General features: G+C 38.8%; 1 protein-coding gene across 1 annotated transcript in view; it reads right to left on the reverse strand.

Moving 5' to 3' along the window:
• kl-2 (dynein heavy chain 2, axonemal kl-2) overlaps window positions 1-21,601 on the reverse strand; it is a 638,176-nt gene that overhangs the window by 125,432 nt on the left and 491,143 nt on the right. Inside the window, exon 68 of the mRNA XM_068229141.1 lies at window positions 19,427-19,626. Coding sequence (XP_068085242.1) covers window positions 19,427-19,626 — 200 coding nt within the window. The remainder of the gene's footprint in view (window positions 1-19,426; window positions 19,627-21,601) is intronic.

Raw genomic sequence — 21,601 nt, forward strand, 5'->3', positions numbered from 1 at the left:
TTTTATGTCCACTGCTAGTAATGCTAAATCGTCAGCGAAACCCAGGCAATTTGTTTTGATTTTTCGGCCAATCTTTATTTTGGAGGGACATTTCCTAAACCATTCCCTCATTACCATTTCTAGAGCACAATTAAATAATAGTGGTGAGAGCCCATCTCACTGTCATAGTCCAGTTTTAATTTCAAATGTCTCTGATGTTTTATCCCTAAACTTCACTTTTGATTTGGTGTTAGTGAGAGTCAATTTTATCATGTTTATTAATTTGGGGTGTAGTTCAAGGTGTCTTAAAATTTTGAACAGATATTCTCTATGGATGCAATCATAAGCTTTCTTGAAATCTACAAATGTTAACACCATATCTCTGTTTCTTCTCCTGTTATAGACCATTATCAACTTAAGACTCATGATCTGATCAGGACAGCTCCTCCAGGGTCTGAAACCTCCTTGATATTCTCCTAGTTCTTTCTCAAGTTGTAAACTTATCCTATTAAAATATTTTGTATTTTGTATGTTATGTCTAGGAGCAAGATTCCCCTGTAGTTATTAGGGTCGGTTTTGTCTCCTTTTTTGTGCAGTGGGTGAATGAGGGCTGTTGTCCAGTGTTCTAGTAGTTCTTCTTTAATCCAGATAGAGATAAGTTGATGGAGGGCAACTTTTGCTGATGTTCCTGCATATTTCCAAATTTCCGCAAAGGTCTGATCTTCTCCTGGCGCTTTGTAGTTTTTAAATTTATTCAGAGCTTGGTAGACTTCCTTTATTGTGGGGGGATTGATGTTCTCTGGTGGTGTTTTTATCAGGGTGTTGGTGTCCAAATGAAGGAGTTCTGTAGGTTCCTCACAATTGAAAAGCTTGTTGAAATATTTAGCCTGAATTTCTGTATTGTCTTCATTGTTATGAGCCAGCTTACCATTTTCATCCTCCATCAGTAGGGTCGGGGGTTCATATTTTTGGAGCTGCTTTTTGAAGGTTTTGTAGTAGTCCTTTGATTGAGTTTTATTGAATTGTTCTTCAATTAACTGCAGTGTATCCTTATGATGTTGTCTTTTTATTCTTCTTAAGACTTGGGTAGTTTCTTTTCTCTCTTTTATTAGATTTTGATAGGATATTTCTGTTTTTTGAGACTAATGTAATAGCCATGCCTGATGTCTTTTCTCCACTGTTTCATCACATTCACTATTCCACCATTGGTGTTTTTTACATGGTTTAATTGGAGCCAGGTCTTCTGCAATTTGTTTAAGGTTGTGTACTACGTCTTCAAGTTTATCTGTGATTTTTATTTTTTCAGTTGCTTTCTGGTAATTTTTGTTGTTGATTAGCTGGGTAGGATATATTTTTCTTTTAGTTTTAAGGGCTTACTTTTTCTGTCTCCTCTGCGGAGTGAGTTTAATTTTAATTTTAACTACGTAGTGATCTGAACCTGTGTCTGTTCCTCGGAGGACTTTGACGTTATAGATCTCTTTGTGTGGTATTTGTCCATGCAGATGTGTTCCAGTTGCCATTCTCCTTTAGTGTAGTCAGGGTGTTTCCATGTTTTGAGTTTTTGAGGTTTCCTCTTAAAGCATGTAGATTTTGAGATTAAGTTATGGTTTCTACACAGGTCAACTAGTCTCTCACCATTTTTATTTGTTTTCTTGTGTGCTGGCCATTTTCCGATGATGTCACGGTATTTTCTTTCTCTGCCTAGTTGAGCGTTGAAGTCGCCTATTAATAATTTTACATGGTGTTTGGGGATGTTATGTATGGTCTGGTCCAATAGGTCCCAAAATTCTTCTGTTTCCTCAAGGTCTTTTGAGGAGTTGTTTTTATCGTTAGTGAGAGCATGGGCATTTATTATAGTATAGATTTTATTAGATGCCTTTAAGGTGAGCGTTGAGAGTCATGGAGACTGTGATTTGAATTCTTGAACTGAGTTTATTATTTTAAGGCTGAACAAAAATCCTGTTCCAAATTGTGGGACATTCTTCATCACTCTCTTTCCAGGTATACCTTTATAAAGTCTGTACCCTTGAGATTCCAAGGCATCCTGGTCAGTGTTTCTAATTTCCTGTAATCCCATGTAAGAATTTTGTGTTGGTCCATTATGTCGATGATCCCTTTTAGTTTACCGGTTTGCATGAGTGAGTTTCTATTGTGTGTAAAGAAGTATGTTATCTGCTTTGGTTTGATTCTTGATTTTGTCTCGTTCGTGTACGAAGTACTGGGGTATTTCCGTGCCTCCGACTTCACGGTATCTTTTAGGTGGCAGCTCACCGTATCCGAATGCTGCCTTCTCTGAACTCTTGGTTCAGCCAGTGGAGTATTCCTTAAAAGACCTTCCATGGTTGACTGTCAAGGTGTCACCTGTGTTGGACTAGGTCCCGAATTACAACTCTGGATGTGATCCAGTGAGGTGATAATGAGGCCGCTCCTCTGGAGTACAGACGCCTTGTGCAGCCACCCGTAACTGGAGAACAGATGCTGCATAACGGATTCCAGTGGCATTTCCTCCACTGTGGGGACCATCACCCCACCTAAAGGGGCCCATCACCTGAAGCCGTTGGCCGCCTTAGGGAGTCAGGTTATTTCCCGCCGCCCAACACTCAGCGTAATTCCTATACTACTGATATGATTTGTTATCATAATGTGGGATGTAATAATAGGGTTGTAGATACATAAAGCTGAAGAACCACAATGAGAATTACTTGCATACAAATAATATATGCATTCAAAGGCATTTTGCACATTATAAAATATGTATCAATCAATCAATCAATCAATCAATCAATCAATCAATCAATCAATCAATCAATCAATCAATCAATCAATCAATCAATCAATCAATCAATCAATCAATCAATACTGATCTGCATTTAGGGCAGTCGCCCAGGTGGCAGATTCCCTATCTGTTGCTTTCCTAGCCTTTTCCTAAATGATTTCAAAGAAATTGGAAATTTATTGAACATCTCCCTTGGTAAGTTATTCCAGTTATTCCAATTAATTAGACCTCCTCACCTGGGTTGTGTGATGACCACTAGGCAAATTATTGTACCTGAAACACCATTATTTTATGCTTGTTCAAGCTCACAGAGTTGTTGTTCATTATTTCTGAATATTTCCAAAAATATCATGGATCTTAGAGACAAGTCATTAACTTCGCACCCACATTCTCTTTCTCTCTCTCCCCTGACAGAAACTGGCAGATTCTTCAATTTTCATTTCACAAGGTTTATAAAAACACCCCTATGATTCCTTAAAAACACAACCTCAAGATCAGATACGTATAAACGTCTGAAATAATGTAGGTAAGAAAGTAAGTGAGTAGGTTGAGGTAGTATCAACATACTTAATTTTCTCAATTGAAAGTATGCATGAAAAAATTCAAAATCACTGAAGATGCCCAGAAAAATACAGGGTTATTCAGCTAAGCTGTCCACCTCAAATAACTCATGAGCGGTTAAAGATACTGATATTCTGTTTCCACTTTCAGTAATGGTACCAAGGGTACTCATAATCAGGCTTATAATACCTTCTCATATCCTCAATATCTCCTGAGATAGTGGTACTCACTTTGTTTTTTTAAATGGAACTGTACTGTTTTCTACACATAGCGTTATACTTGGAGACATTACAAATTTTGAAAATCGGACCAGTACTTCTTGAGAAAATGTGATGTATTCAAACATGCTTCATTTGCCAGCTGGGGACTGTCCTGTTCGATTTGTGCTATGTATGAAACATGAGCTAGCTGTTGACTTACAGAGTTGCTTCACCTTTTTCTGACAGATAGGTATTCTCTCTTATGTACTCATAAATATGCTATGATGAAAAAAATGAAAATGAAATGGCATATGGCTTTTAGTGCCGGGAGTGTCCGAAGACAAGTTCGGCTCGCCAGATACTGGTCTTTTGATTTGACTCCCGTAGGCGCCCTGCGCGTTGTGATGAGGATGAAATGATGATGGAGACGACACATACACCCAGCCCCCTTGCCAGAGAAATTAACCAATTATGGTTAAAATTCCCGACCCTGCTGGGAATCGAACCCGGGACCCCTGTGTCCAAAGACCAGCATGCTAACCATTTAGCTATGGGGCCGGACATATGCTATTATAAAATGTATGATTTAAGAACTCTCATATCACTGTAGGTAACAAGTAAATGAAAGCTAGATATTCGATGGGTTCTATGAAACTAAATTATTATGCTTAAATGACATTAAACCATACAGTGTTGAATTAGCTAGCTGCCCGATGTGGGCCGCTTAGTTGTAAGATTATGTTCAGGAGATGGTAGGTTCGACCCCCACACCCCCCAACAGAAGTCCGGAAGAGGGTTTTCCATAGTTCGCCATTTTCATACCATTTTCACATTAATTTAGGCTATGACTGATGCCTTCCTGGTCCTAGTCCTTTCCTAACCCATCATCACTGAAAACCCACCTGAGTTAGTGCTAACACTAGAAAAAAGAAAACCATACATGATCAGGCCAAATTGACAAGCGTGACACGAATCACAACACATTCCCACCAAGTTGTGAGAAAAGTGGCAGGGAAAGAAGGAGAAAAATTAATAAACAAAAAGAAAGGAAAACCTAGTTTGAATGTTTTAAAGTAATAGAGGTAGTAGAAGTTAGTATTATTTGAAGAAATACAACTATGAAGGGAGTTTAATATATAATGCAACACATTTCTTTTCTAAAAGCAGGTTGGTTTTATTGAGGATTCAAATACACCACGTTATTCCCCAATCCTTTCACTACAATACCCTGTTTTTCAACATAATCTCCATGCAATGCTAAGGCCTTATGCCACTGTAATGTGGGCCTGTATGCCTGCAAAGTACCACTCGACTGGTCAATGTCAGAGCCAACGTCATGCTGTGTCGATAACTTCCCCATCATCCATGTAGTGTTTCCCGTGGAGTGTATGCTTCATTGGGCCAAATAGATGGAAGTCAGAAGGCATGAGATCTGGCCTGTAGGGTGGATGAGGAAGAACAGTGCACTGACTTATGCGAGGTCTTGCGTTGTCGTGGAGAAGAAGTTTGTTTGCATTTTTGTGGCTACAAACATGCTGAAGTTGATTCTTCACTTTCCTTAGAGTAGCACAATACACTTCAGAGTTGGTCGTTTCACCACAGGGGACAACATCAAACAGAATTACCCTTTCAGAGTCCCAGAAGACCATAGCCATGACTTTACCAGCTGAGGGTACGGTTTTGAACTTTTTCTTCAGGGGAACGTTGGTGTTGCACCACTCCATGGATTGCCGTTTTGTTTCCGGTTTGAAGTGATGTATCCATGTTTCACTGCCTGTTACAATGTTTGACAAGAAACTGTCACCTTCAGCACCATAATGAGCAAGCGATTCTGCACAGATGTTTCTTCTTTGTTCTTTATGGTCTTCCATTATGTTGGAATAATAACAATAAGTTAATTTATTAATTTGATCACCTAATCAATACAATAAATCTTATCTTTGTTGATTTACATTGACATGTTAACTAAAATGGTACATGTTTCGCCTTGTATATAGGCATCATCAGCCATTGCCTTAACCTTGAAATAAAATCAGGCACCTGATTTACATAAAATAAAATAAAACTATAAAAAGCCTTGAAGAGATCTGAACTAAAATTAACATATGGTAAAAAGACTAGTACAATGTTGGTTTTAAAGATATTGCAATGAGTGAGGAGTTTACAATTGGTGAAAGTATTTGCAATGTTGACATTGGAAGGCTACTATTATAAGTAAAATGAACAAAGCAACAGTCTGTTGTAAGAAGTCGACAGTCATCAATAACTTTTGGCTCACAACGTAATAAGTTACCCTCACCATCGTCAAATGATTCAACTGTCACATTGCCTTTTAGACTAGAATTTCAATAAATCCATATTCTCAACAACGTTTTAGCATCGCATCAAATTGAGATGGTCCATAGAGGTCCAATTTTAAACATCGTTCATCAACCTTCAACTACAACTTCGTATTTTTTATCAAAGTGAACCACAACTTCACCATATGCCATTGACTTTCGACTTTTATCTCATGTAAACAAATAATTACAGGTCATCTGACCATCCTTCGACATTATTTTATTATTATTATTATTATTATTACTTGTATATTATTATTTTATTCAACATTATTTTTTGAATAAATATGATTTTGATCGTCATTCTCATCATTGTCTAATTGTAACCACTAGTCGGTCAACATTAATTTTATAGCAATCTTACCACTTGTTTATAACAGACTGTTGCTTTGTTCATTTTACTTATAATAGTAGCCTTCTAATGTCAATATTGCAAATACTTTCACCAATTGTAAACTCCTCACTCATTGCAATATCTTTAAAACCAACATTGTAGTAGTCTTTCACCATATGTTAATTTTAGTTCAAACCTCTTCAAGGCTTTTTATAAATTAGTTTTATTTTATTTATATGTAAATCAGGTGCCTGATTTTATTTCAAGGTTAAGACAATGGCTGATGATGCCTATAAACAAGGCGAAACATGTACCGTTTTAGTTAACATGTCAATGTAAATCAACAAAGACAAGACTTATTGTATTGATTAGGTGGTCAAAATAATAAATTAACTTATTGTTATTATTCGAATCAAATATCATCAATACGAATCAAAAATTATATTTATCACTTCCATTATGAGTCGAGGAGCCCAGCAGGAATAACACTTTGAATAATCCAACTGGCGGATAAGTGTGTCAGCACTATCAACAGAGACATCAAGTTCAGCAGCGAGGTGTTTGTCTGTAATCCATCGATCGCCTCGAATAAGGGACATCTCTAAACATGTTTATTAGAATCAAAGTAGTAAGTATAAGAATAGATAATGTGAACAGATTAGAGAGAAGAGCAATAATTTGGTGGATGTTGGGATGTTGGACAAGAATGAACGACAACTCGATTTATTGTGTGGGGAGACAAGGAAGTAGTTCCATTTGTTAATAGCATGTAAGGGAACTCATGCGGAGAGAGAGAAATTGATGAGTGAGGGACACTTGGAAGCGATGAAACTGTCAGACAATGAACAGAAGATTGTTAACTGGATAGCAAGAGAGTGGAAAGAACCTGGGAACTTAAACAAGTTTTTAGAGGTTGTCAGAAAACGCTGCATAAAGAGGTTAAAGAAGTTGAAGTTAGAAGATAGTAGTGCGGCAGAGATATATATATATATATATATATATATATATATATATATATATATATATATATATATATTGTTTCTCCTGTCTTAGTTATTGTGTTGCTGTGGATATAGGACAGCACGGAGTGGTGTAGATAAGTAACAGAGAATTAAGATCTTCTTGTAGTGCTGGTCAGCAGAGTGGGGGGAGATAATGGGTGTGTACGAGCGGTGTCCTAGGTCAGGGCTCAGCTGCTTGACTCTGCTGGATGACTCGGACAGCTGACCGAGGGTACACCTGCTCTGGTGCACGCCCATTTTAAGTAGACTGTTATAGTTAGCCATTTTTTTCATTTTTTATCCTCTGGTACGCCATACATAAAAACATTCTTCCTTATTTACTCCTGTATTGCCAGCCTTGTTCCTTTCTTCATTTCTGCCACTTCCTCTTCCAACGCAACCACCTTCTCTTTCAAACCTCCCACGTCTTCTTCTAAGTCCGCTGCCTTATCGTTTACACTACCAATTTCTTCTTTTATAAAAATTTGTTAAATCCTTCATCTCTCTTATTTGTGTAGATCGGTGTTCCTGCAGCACTTCTTTAATCTATTCTCCCTTATTTGCTTCCTTTATCACTCTCTTTATTTCTTCCAATTCCTCCCACCCAAACGGTCCCGAATTGGGCCCTGGGTTCTTCTCTACTCCTCCCACCACCAACAGCATTGCTATCACCACTGCAGAAAACATAATTTCGAGCAACCCCTTAGTGTTGCTTTTATCTCTCCCTCCTTCCACTCCACTCTTCCTCCAACACCACCTTGCTCCTTGCCAACACCCTATCCTTATTCTGTACTACTGCATCGTTATTCCCATCACTCACTCCTCGTTTCCACTGACATGTCTGCACTGTACACTATCTCAACCATGACTGTGAAGTGCACTTATTTGCATGTGTTCTACTTTTGAAGGGTTTTTTGTTATCCTGTGAGATGCATAATACTAGTATTTAAAGAATATAATTCCCAGGAAACACAATGCAATTGTGAAATTATCGTACAATACCTCTATTACTCAAAGAGAGAGAGCTACTAGATTTCAGGTCAGTGTAGGCTCTGTAAATCAAACTATTCTGCAGTACAAATATATATAACTATTCAGTGGCACATGTAGACTTGCTCAATTTTATCTAAGAGAAAGGAAAACTGTGGCAGAAAAATAAAACTACATGGGTGTGTAAAGAGTGGGAGAGAGGAACAAATATTTCAAATTTTTTTAATGTGGTTAGAACAAGGTTCATAAAGAAACCGAGGGATTAAAACAAGGAGACAAGGGGGTTGAAAGCTGAGAGAGATAAGTAAGTGATTGAGTTAGGAAAGATTATAGAACTGAGGTGGAATGTAAGAACAAAAGTTTGTAAAAGTAGTAATAGGATAAGGCAAGAGTAAAAAATGAAGAGACAGACAGTTTGGAAAGAACTATAAAAAGAAAGAGGCAAAAGAGTGTGAGATTGATTGATGAATTGTTTGCATGTGTGTAGGAAAGTCTATGTTGAACATAGGGACGAGAGTAAATGAGAATGAGATATGAAGGACAAGGGTGATGTATTATACATTGTTAAGGTATATGTATTAAGGGGAGAGTTGATTGAATGATGAATTGTTTGTAAGTGTGTAGGGGAAATATACGTAGAATATAGTGACATGAGTATTAAAAAAAAAAAAAAGAAAGAAAAAGAATGAGATGCAAAGGATGGATTGTTTGTATGTGTGCAGTATAAGTCTAGTGGAATTAGTGAAGAGAAGATAAGTAGTGGAGTGTAGTTACAAGGGTGAGGTAGTATATATTCTAAGGATATGTATTAAGAGGTGAGTTTAAAAAGTATATATGTAGAACTGATGTGAAATACAAGAACAAAAGTTTGTAATAAGTAGCAATATGATAAATGCAATAGTGTAAAAAATGAAGAGAGAGAGAGAGAGTGTGGGAAGAATGACAAAAATTAAGAGTGAATGGAGTAGAGATTGGAATGATGAACTGTGTAAGTTTATGTAGATTATATGGAATACGTAGGAATAGGATAAAGGTATAGTGTAATAATGAAGAGAGAGGCAGTGTGGGAAGAACTATGAAAAGAAAGAGCGAACAGAGTAGAGACAGAAATGATGGACTGTTATGTGTGTATGTGTGGGTTTTGTTAAATGTAGAGTTAGCATCTTGCTATAGGGACTGGCTATCTGCCCAAGGTGAGATGCTTCATGTGAGTTGGATGTGTAGTTAATTTTTATTAAATGTAGATTTAGCATCTTGCTATAGGGACTGGCTATCTGCCCAAGGCGAGGTGCTTCATGTGAGTTGGATGTTTAGTTAGTTTTTGTTCAATGTAGAGTTAGCATCTTGCTGTAGGGACTGGCTATCTGCCCAAGGCGAGATGCTTCATGTGAGTTTGATGTGTAGTTAGTTTTTGTTCAATGTAGAGTTAGCATCTTGCTATAGGGAATGGCTATCCGCCCAAGGCAAGATGCTTCATGTGAGTTGGATGTGTAGTTAGTTTTTGTTCAGTGTAGAGTTAGTATCTTGCTACAGGGACTGGCTATTCGCCCCAGGTGAGATGCTTCATGTGAGTTGCATGTGTAGTTAGTTTTTGTTAATTTTTTTTTGTCATTTTCTTTACGTCACACCGACACAGATAGGTCTTATGGCGACGTGTGTTTTTTAACTTTTTTTTGTTAAATGTAGAGTTAGCATCTTGCTATAGGGACTGGCTATTTGCCCAAGGCAAGATGCTTTATGTGAATTGACGGAGTGTATGACGTAAGTGGTGAGAGGGAGGGATAGGTCTGACCTATCCCAAGGAGTGATGACTAAGGACGTCTGCAAGTTGAGCGAGAGTAGGTGAGGGGAAACATGCTGTCAATGCGAAAGTGTATGAGCCAAGGTATCTGGCAGGGCTTGTTGGGGTGTCATTGGGAAGGATGGTCTGTTCCTCATCAGTAGAGCTGGGATTTCTATGTAATTACGTATTTTGTTCCTTGCCATTTAGGTACCGAGAAAAGTCATATGTCCACAAAACAGTATGTTAGGGTTATTATTACTGAATTTCATTTTACATGTTTAAAAAAAAAATATATTTGTTGGTATTCTACAAATTCTTAGTGATATTACATAAAATGACATATTTTAGCATTTTCCTGTTTTCATATGAAATAAATTGCTGAATTGAAGTTTCACACTTAATGTGGGGCTGTTGTCTGTCCTCTCAACAGGGGGATTAAGGTAATTAGAGTGACAGGTATTAGAGAGGATGATAGGTGCAGGTAGAGACCCTTGCGAAATAGGTTTTTCTAAAGGTTCCAATTAGCTTCAGGAAAACTGTTACTTTACATGTGCCAGTTTTAAATCTTTCATCCCTTTTAGAGTTAATTGCTTTACAACAAGCCACTTTCATGTTGGAGTTTCCAGTAATATTTTTCTAAACACATTTCTATGGCCTCTTTGTTATGTACTTAGGAATTTCCAAATTTATTCTTAGAGCTGTCTTCCTTTCAAATGTCTCAATTAGGTTCTAGTTTCTTTTGAACAGCTGAAGGACATAGTTCATGAACATCAGTTTCCTCTAGAGTCGATATGGCACCAGTAGCATCCTCGCTGGCTTCAAAGTTAAAATAATAGATTGCAGTTGATGAGTCCTTTGCAACGGATAGCAAAGTAGTGATTTGCCAAGCATGCAACAAACATATCGCATGCTCCATGAAATTCCAGCTTGAGGAACATGCACTAAGTGCTCTGCATGGAAAAAACCAACAGTTAGGTCTACAAAAGAAACAAATCCTTTTAACACAGATGCAGCATTCACCTTTAAGTAACACTTTTTATAAAGACTTATGCAGTGCAATGATTGCAGCCAATATTCCACGGTATAAACTTGAAGTGCCTGAATTCACATCTTTTCTGGAAAAATACTGCAAGCAACATGTTCCTAACCAATCAACACTATGCAAGAATCATTTTCAAGTCTGCTATGACGAGGTAATGCACAACGTAAGACAGCATATAGGAAATTCTTTCATATGGGTTGCTGTTGACGAAATAGCAGATGCTAAGGGTAGATTTATTGCAAATCATGTGGTGGGGAAGCTACAACCTGACAGTGCCTCAAAACCGTGTTTGATCTACTGTAAAGAGCTAGACTATAAAAATCACTCAGCTATTGCGAGATTTGTGAATGATGGATTAAGAGCTCTGTGGCTGACTGAGATGAAAGAGGAAAAGGTATTAATGATGTATTCTGATGCTGCAGCATATATGCTTAAGGCTGCAACTGCTTTGAAGGTGTTTTATCCCAATATACATTCTTGGCTCATGGACTGCAATGTGTTGCCAGAAATATTAGAGCTAAGTTTCCACAAGTGAATATATTAATTTCAGCAACAAAAAAGGTTTTTCTAAAAGTTCCACAATGAGTGCTATCTTACAAACAGCAATTGCCAGAGATAGCACTGTTGCCGGAACCAGTGATAATGAGGTGGGGGACATGGATAGAAGCAGTTAACTTCTATAGTGGGTATCTAGATGCTATAAAGACTGTGATAGATTCTTTTGATCCTGAAAATGCTGTATCTATTAGTGAATCACAAACTGCCTTTAGTGACTCCAAAGTGGTCTCCTCAATCACCTACATCAGGGGCAACTTTTGCTGGCTTCCAGAAAGCATCAAACATCTAGAAACATCAGAACTGCCACTACAAGATTCTATTGCCATCATAGCAGTCTAGCTCGAGCGGTCGAGGAGAGAGGTTGCGTTGCGAAGTGCGTGCTGTAAACATGGTCGGCATTGAACAGTACCGGGCCGCTATTGGGAAATGGCAGGCAAGGCAGAAGAAGGAGGCCAGGAGTGGATTGGTGACGGACGGATTGAAAATGAGTGAAGCGGTGCTGGTGGTGACAGTGATAGCAGTGTTACTGGTTATCGGGGGGGTGGAAGTAAACCCAGGCCCAAATACCAGTGGAAAATATAGTACGGAGGATTTGGCCGCACTCAGGGTGGTTGTAAGTGAAGTTATGCAGGAGAAGTGTCAATGGGATAAGGTGCAGGAAATAAAGGACATGATGGAGGAGCAGAGAAGGGAGATAGGGAACATGAAGAAATGGCTTGAAACGAAGACAGAGGAATCGAGCAGGAGAGTGGTCAATAACGAGAAAGAAATCGAGTTATTGAGAGGGGAAGTGAAACATCTGAAAGATGAGGTGATGAAGTTGAAGAAAGAAGCGGAGGGGTACAGGCAGGAGAGATTGAAAAAAGCCATATTTATATATGGTATTGAGGAAGGGGCGAGAGAGAGCAAGTTTGAGCTGATATTTAAGGTGGTGGAAGCTATACGTGATGTTATGAAGATAAACTTTAGTGAGGTAGACATTGATGATGTAGAGAGAGTTGGTAAAATCAAAGGTCGGAGGCCAATTAGGGTTAAATTGTTCTCAACCTTAATGGCAGATTCTGTGTTAAGGAACAGCAAGAATTTACAAGGGCGGAAAATAGGGGTGAAAGGAGACATGGGAAGAGAAGGAAGTGAAAACGCGAAGATCTTGAATAGGCACCTATGGAGAGCGAGGAACCAGGGGCTAAAGGCCCGAATAAGAGGTCTGAGGTTGGAGGTGACAAACGGGCGATGGGTCAGAGTTCATTCAGTGACTAAGCTAAAGGAAATGGACGAAAACGAGAGGGTTGAGAGTGGTGAGAGGACAAGGCAAGATGGGAAGAAGAAAGAAGAAAAGAAGAGGAGGAGGGACGTGGCAGGAGAGCAGGGCATCTCGGAAGAGAATGGGCAGTGCAGCCGGGAGACAGAAGACCAAGATAGTGAAGTGGACGGTGAGAGTGGGCCGCAAGAAACTGGGAGAGGAGAGTGTAGAGGTGCAGTGAGCAAGAAAGGACAAAGGGAGGTGGATTCAGAAGTCCAAAATAGTGAGGGGGAGAGTGGGGGTGAGCAGCAAGAAAGGGTGAGTGCAGGGTGCAGTGGTGTAGTGAACAAGAAAGGTCAAGAGGAGACAGATCGACAAGAAGGTAAAAAAAGTATGAGTAAAGTCAGGAGTAAGAGCTTAAAAGACATATGGGGAAAAGTACGTAAAGGGATGGAGGATACAGAGGGAGAGAGGTCGATAAATACTAGAAGTAAGAATAGAGGGGGAGACCTAGAAGGGAGGGAGGGAAAGTTATAACAATATTGGAAGATAGGATGTGTGAACATTGAAGGAGTAAGGAGCAAATTAGGAAACAAGAAAGTTAGGGAAGTAATTGAAAGTTTCGATGTTGTGGCACTCTTGGAGACGTGGTTGGAAACAGGGAGGGAGATTGCATGGAAGGGGTTTGAGATAAAATATAAATATAGAAGAAAAGAGAGGAATAAGGGACGAGCACCAGGAGGGATGATAGTTCTAATTAGGGAAGAAATTAGTGAAAGAGTAGAGGATATAGAGACCGATATGATGGAAACCATATGGCTGAGATTGAATTTGGGAGGGAGAGAGGGATGGAGGAAGAAAATAAATCTAGCTTTTGTTTACTGCCACCCTAGTAATTCAGAATATGCAAATAAATATTTTTTTGAAGAGTTATTGGTGGATATTGGTAGGATAAGGGGAATGTATCCAGGGGAGGAGGATATGTTGTTATTTGGGGATTGGAACGCGAGAATAGGAGAACAGAGCCCAGTTTATAGTAGGGAGGATGGAATGTGTTTGTTAGAAAGCAGAAGGAGTGAGGACAAAATTACAAATAGTTATGGAGAGAAGCTCCTAGAGATGTGTGCTGTGGGAAACTTGTATATTCTGAATGGGTGGATAGAGGGCGACAGGACGGGGAAATTGACATATGTTACGGAGAAAGGGGGTAGTGTGATAGATATGGTTTTGAGCTCGGAAGGGATGATTGAGGAAGTTGTAAGTATGGAAATAGGAGATTGGATTGAGTCACACCATTTCCCGGTGAGGGTTATGCTGAAAAGAGAGGAAGAGAAGTGTACAATGAAGGAAAAGGAGACAAAGGATAAACGAGGGAGGGGTTATAATAAGTACAAATGGACAGAGAAGGTGGGCCGGGATTGGAATAGGGTAGTAAAGGAGGAGCTACATCTTCTGAAATATGGGTGGGAAGGGGCGTTAGAAGAGAATGATACTGATAAAGCCTTGGAATTGTTGCTACATCCAATAAAGATGATAGCGCAGAAGGTGAAAGCTAGAAAAGGAAATAAGAAAGAGGGAGAAGAATGGTTTAATAGGGAGTGTGAAGGATTGCGGAGAAAGGTGATGGACGCGTTAGGAGAATATAGAAGGAAAGGTGGGAGCCAAGAAAGGGAGTTTTTCTGTAGATTGAGGAAGGAGTATAAAAAGAAAATCTCTGAGACAAAAAAGACGTGGTTAGAGGAACAAATGGAAGCCATAAATAATGACTGCAAGACTAACAATTTTGAGAGAGTCTGGGATAAGATTAATAGAATTATGAAGGGTGGAAGGAATATGGAGAGAACGAGTATTGAGGAAGTGCAATGGGTCAGGCACTTCGATGAATTACTAGGAAAAAAGGGGGGTGATAGATGGAGAGGTTCGGGAGAAGAAGTAATTTGGAGGAATAGGGGAGTGGCAATTTATGACTTGGATAAAGAAATCACAAGAGAGGAAATCCGGGGAGTGATAAGCAGAGCCAGAGCGAAGTCGGCCGGGGGGTGTAATGGTATAAATAATAAGTTTTGGAAGGAAATTAGTAAAAATGAGATAATGATAGAGGGCATGGTGAAACTATTCAATAGGATATTCGAGGGAGGAAATTACCCTAGGGAATGGGAAACAGGAATTATATGCCCTATATACAAGGGAAAGGGTAGTAGGAACAATGTGAACAGTTATAGAGGTATATCTCTGTTGGATTCTTTGAGTAAAATATATACTGGGGTGCTAGCGAACAGAATAAGCGGGTGGGCGGAAGAAAATGAAATTTTGACAGATTACCAAGGGGGATTTAGGAAAAAGAAAAGAACAGTGGATAATATAATGATAGTAAAGACTATTTTAGAAAAGTATAAGAATATGGATAGAAGTACGGTTTATGTAGCAGCAATAGATTTTGAGAAAGCTTTTGATAAGGTAAATAGAGAGGCCCTACTAGAGAAATTAGGTAGGTTAGGGATTTCGGAGAAGATGTTGAGGGCAGTGGAAGGAATATATAGGGACGTCAGGTTTTGTGTAAAATTGGGAGAAGGGAGAATGAGTGGACCATTAGAGTCCAAGGTGGGTTTAAAACAAGGATGCAAGTTATCGCCCATACTGTTTATTTTATTTATCAACGATATTTTAGAGGGGTTTGGGGCAGAAAATTGGGCTGTACCAGTAATTAATGGTTTGGAAGTGCCAGGACTGATATTTGCGGATGATGTGTTATTGATGACGTTAACTTCAGGGGCGATGAATAGGGCCTTAGAGTCAGTGACGCTATTTGCGAGGAAATGGGGATTGAAAATTAATGGAAATAAATCTAAAATATTGGTAGTACAGGTGAACAAAAGAAGAAAGATAGAAGGGAATTGGGTAATTCAGGGAGAAAGATTGGAACAGGTAAGGAAGCTGGAATATCTAGGAGTTATTTTTAATGATAAAGGAACTTGGAGTGACCAGATCAAAAGAATGAAATATAGAGGATTGGCAGCCTTAGCTTCAGTCAGAAATTTGCTACTCAAGTACCCGGGGATCAGTTACAAAACACTGAGACTCGTGTTCAGGTCGGTAATCGTGGGGAGGGTATTATACGGAGCAGAAGTTTGGGGGCTGGATGAGAAAAGAGAGGAACTAAGAAGGATTGTTAGTAGTTTTGCCAAGTTAGTGATGGGCTTACCGAGGTGTACAGCAAATGTAGGGGCGGAATTAATGTGTGGGGAGGATTTGGAATCAGAGGGTGTGAAAAGAATAGTTAGATATTGGATGAATTTAAAAAGACAGGAAGGTGGGAGAGTTTTACAGGCAGCATATGTACAGCAATTTAAGAGCATGTATAAGGGTGGATGGTTAGAAAAAATAAAGGGATATTTGGAGAGGATAGGATTAGGACACCTGTGGGGGGAGGTTTGGTCAAAGACAGAAGTGAGAGGGATGAATATACTGGAAAGGAGAATTAGAGATATCCATAGGCAGAAATTATTGGGGGAAAGCAGACTAAGAAATTCGCTGACTGTTTTGACGAAAATAGAGGAGATAGCAGGGTTGAATATTAGATACGTCGATAGGTCAAAACGATATGGGATGATGTGGTGGCTTTTAGGTCTGCCAAGGAATAAAGGCTGGTTACAAGGCAGGGATAAGACAAGGTGTGTACTTTGTGGAGATGTAAATGATGAGTTTCATTTGCTAAGAGACTGTGAGGTAACGAGGGGGTTAAGACATGGATTATTGAGTGCCGAGCATCGGGAAATACTGGGGAGAGGAGATGAGAACGCAATACTGAGATGGATTATTAAACAATGGGAAAAAGGGGGTGAATTGAACAGGTATTTTTGTGCGACAAAAAAGGCCTGTGAGAGTAAAATGAAGGAGAGTGAGTTAGAGGGTGGGCAGGGGAATAGGGGGGTGGAATAGTTATCTGTATAAGGGAAGGGGATAGTATGTTAAAATTCTAATGGATTAGGGAAGATAGGGACTGAGTACTTAGTTAGGTGGAGTTGGGTAAGAGGGCAGGATTGCATGGTCTGTTTGTTTTATGATATGTTAGTAATTGTTATTCATTGTAATTTTATTAGGTTATGATGGTAATTATTTGTGAAGGCTGAAAGGTGGCAATGGTGAAGTGGTATATTTATTGTTGATATGTGGAGTTGGAGGAGTGGTGGTATAAATATGGTAATGGAGAAGTGGTATAGGAGGAAGAAATATGTTGGAAAGGTGTTGGTATATGCGTGACTGGTATTGGTTATTTATTGTAATTTCATTAGGTTATGATGGTAAATAATTGGTGAAGGCTGAGATGTGGTAATGGTGAAGTGATATATTTATTGTGATATTTGGAGTTGGAGGAGTGGTGGTAAATGTGGTGTTGGAAAAGTGTTATATCGTTGGAATGTAGTGTGGGAGAAGTGGTGATATAAGTAGAGGTGGTATATAATGTGGAGTTGGTGCTGTATTGCTGAAATGTGGTGTGGGAAGTATTGAAGGTTTAGTATTTAGGTGATGTATGGTTTGGTACTGAGATGGTTTATTTATGGTTGACTTCGTGGGAGTTGGGAGGTGGTATTATTGTATTGATGTCTGGTATAAGTATTTAATTTCTGGAGCTGGATAGAGGTGAGTTTATTGTCATTTTGTAAATTTTGGTTTGTTTGTATGGAGAGGAGGAAGAAATATGATGTTGGAGAGGTGTTGGTATGTGTTGTATTGCTGAGATAGGGTGTCGGAAGCATTGGAGGCTTAGTATGTATGATTGGGTGATGTATGGTATGGTATTGAGATGGTTTATTTACGGCCGAATTCGTGGAAGTTGGGAGAGAGTATTATTGTATTGGTGTCTGGTATGAGTATTGAATTTTTGGAGCTGGAGGGAGGTGATTTTATTACAATTTTGTAAATTGTGGTTTGTTTGTATGGAGAGGAGGAAGGAGTATGATGTTGGAGAGGTGTTGGTATAGGCGTGATTGGTATTTGTTATGCATGGTCGAAATTTTTGGGAGATGGAGAGGTAATTTTATTATGGAGTGTTATGGCGGATTGAAATGATATGAAGCAATGTTAACGCTGATTGGTAAAAGCTGTGGTATGATGGATTGGAATGTTATGACGGAATATTGTTGTTATTATTTAGACTTGTACTATAGGAGGTGGAATCTGAAAGATTGAATGCAATGTTAGTGTCATGGCTGGTTTGGTATGCAATAGTGTAATGTTGCTGGTGTAGCTTATTTTGGAGTAGGTCAGGGAACAATAGAGGTGATGGAATTGCTGAAGCAAGAAGGTCGCGTGATGAGTGGGTACGTGTGAGTGATAACAAGCAGCAAGTTGCAACACCAGCAGCAGATTGTAAACATAGAACAGGCTGATGAGGTGTTCATTTCATTTTATTTTGTATGTGGTGAAGGGTGGTGGCTTGGGTTGGACTGCGTTTATTATTAGTTATTTATTTATTTATTTATTATTATTGTGAACGTGTATTCGGGGCTGAACGCCTGTTTTGTTCATTAATAAATACTACTATTGCCATCATAGAGGATGCTAATGAAAAACTAAGTGCTGTGCATGAGGAAACTGGTGCAAGTGTATTGAGTAAATTGCAAAAATTGTTGAAGATAAATCCTGATTATTCAACATTTCACAGCGTGTGCCGAATTCTAAATGGAGATGACATTGATCCTCCCAAGGACATTTCTCTAGCGAAAATTCCTCTTCTAAAATCTACCCCAGTTACATCATAAGCAGATAAGAACATCCTAGGTGACAAACGCCTTTCCATGACCCCAGAGAATATTGAAAAAATACTTAATAGTCCACTGTGCTACAACATTTAAGGAATAAACATGCTTTGAGCGTTGAAAATAATAAGTTTCTATTGAATATATGTGTGATATATTCATATAATATGACTCCAAAGAACATTGAAAAATACTTAATTGTTCTCTGTGCTACAAAATGTAATATAAAGCATGTTTAGTGTGTTGTAATGGTCAAAATGTAAGTTTATATTCATTATATGATATTACATATTTTGCCCATTCTACACATTTTGCTACATATTTTGGTGCTTTTTGTTACATATTTATGTACATATTCTGATACTTGATACTATATAGAGCTGGCTATTCGCTCACGTGTGAGATGCTGCTTAGTAGATTAGTAGAAATTAGTTATAGTCTTCGTGGGTTAAGTAGTGCTCAATTTTTTCTTTATTACTGTATAATGATGGTGTATATACTTAGGGTTGGTAATAAAGAATGTAATAGTAATAGTAAATAAGTGCATTTTTAAGCTAAAACATTTGTCATGCAGAGCAATTACAAACAAACAAACAAACAAACAAGATGTAGAAAAAGGAGGGATCTAAGAATAAGCAATATGTAGCACATGGACGTTAACCAATGGGAAAATTATAATCATGAAACCTTGTTCTGATTAATTTTCAACGGACTATATCTCCTGTCTGTGTAGGTAAGTATGTACATAAAAAAATACTGCACAGAGGAATTGGGATATATCACTGGTTGGATATACATGTGGTCTGCATTTTTGAAATCTTTGGTAGGCCTATCATATCATAAGATGTAAAAGTGTCTTACTTGTAGACAGCATAGGTGTGGTACTCGTTGAGATACTCAATACGTTCTTCCAACTCTTCCGAGGCCTTACTCTTCTCGATAGAGAGAATGAATAGATGGATGTAAGCATCCAGAGAATATTGATACATGGGGTCAATCTGGGACATGTCGTTGAGCACAAAGAACAATATAGAGGCTCGAGTTGCACAGGGACGGTAATCCTACAAACAAAAACAGATGATAAACAAGAATGACACACTGCCATTGATGCTTTCACAGCCCGTACTTATAGACATGATATACGCATTCTCGAGGACAGTCAAGATTTTCTTCTGATGATGCAGAGCATAGCTCTCTGCGAAACGTAAAGAATTTCACCTTATTTTATTGACACAGCATAAGACCAAAAGCCTATGTCATGTCTATAAGAATGACACACTGTTATTAACTTATAAGCAGAAAATTTGAAATGAATCTAACTGATGAGAAGATACAGAAAGAAGAGAGATTCACACATTCAAGAACTCTTAAAGACATACAGTTATACATTAGAAAAATATTATAATAATCAATCATAAGCATTTATAAATTCCATTCTCCCATGGCTCCCTGTATGTCCCTGCTGAATTATCAGACATGTGACATTTCTGAAGTGTCACCATGTCTCTCCACTGTATAATACAATATTCCCCATCAAAGGATCAAAAACAACAACAACAACAAAAACAATGATATCACCTCAGCTATTATGTGCAGGAATTTTAGTATGATTGTCATTTAGACTGCCTGCTCATCAATTTCAACAGTCCATTTTACTCTTCCAGATGGCAGAGTATACGGGATCTCTTTTGAGCAATCTACGTCTGAGTTTTAATTTTGTTGGGTAAACAACAAATGTGTCACCAGAGATATACACTACCGAGCAAAAAAAAAAAAAAAAAAAAAAAAAAAAAAAAAAAAAAAAAAAAAAAAAAAAAAAAAAAAAACCAACGCAAGACCTCAAGATATTTGAGAAACTGTGCTAAAATATAAATTTTAACATTCCTCGTACCCTCCTATGAAACATTTTACTATGTACTGGATCTTAGAAAATGTTATCAAAGATTGTTGAGTGGAATGAACTCAACAATAGGCAATAATAGCAAACATTAGATCATCCCAAAGGTATAGTGCTCTGCAGGTGAAAGTTACCGCCTCTCATAAGAATGCACATCTTTGTTTCTATATCTTCACCGTTACCTCTAAGTGTGATGGAGGGAATTCTCTGACCTTCTAATCAGTATTAGACAGAATTTACGCTTCTTACAGCAGAGTGCTACTGGATGAAGATGCCGCTGAGCTCAGAAGATGCCGCTAGGGCAGTAGCATTAGTAGAGGATGGGTGCAGCTTGTGTTACATGGCTGCATTGTTACACTGCTCTCCATCAACCATTTCACGTACCATTCAGAGGTATCGGGAAGTGGGTTCATACACTCGCAGGCCAGGATCTGGTAGGACAAGGTCAACTTCTGCAAGGGATGACCAGTTCTTGCGCCTTCAAATTCTGCATGACCGGCATAGTACTGCGGTTCAAGCCAGAAGTAGGCTTAAACAGGTACAAGGTGTGAATGTCAGTGAGTGGACAGTGAGAAGGAGGTTACGTGATGCTCAACTCTACTCCAGAAGACCTGGTAATGGCTCAGATCTTACGCGTCAGCACCGACAGAATCGCTTACGTTTTGCAAGAGGTTATCGGGATTGGGTTGATGAATAGTGAGGGACAGTTCTCTTCATGGGTGAATCTCGGTTTAGCCTCAGATCCCAAGATGGACTAGAAAGGGTGTGGAGGAGATGTGGATAAAGGTATTCCCAATGAAACTTTTCTTCACAGATGCCTTTCAATGGTGGTTCTGTAATGGTGTAGGGTGGCATCTCCTTGGCTGCTTGAACAGAACTCATCTTCGTGGAAGGCGGGTCACTTACGGCACGTCACTACATTGAAGAAATCCTCTAAGAACATGTTGTTCCTTTTGCACCTTTCATTGGTAACGATTTCGTGCTAATGCAGGACAATGCGCACCCTCATGTTGCAAGATGTGTCCTTCAGTACCTCAAGGAAGTAGGGATCCAACCGATGCAATGGCCTGCACGCAGTCCGGATCTCAACCCGACTGAGCCTCTATGGGACATTTTAGGAAGAAAAGTGCGTAGTCATT

The sequence above is a fragment of the Anabrus simplex genome, chromosome 9 (genome assembly GCF_040414725.1).
Source record: "Anabrus simplex isolate iqAnaSimp1 chromosome 9, ASM4041472v1, whole genome shotgun sequence".
NCBI lineage: Eukaryota > Metazoa > Arthropoda > Insecta > Orthoptera > Tettigoniidae > Anabrus > Anabrus simplex.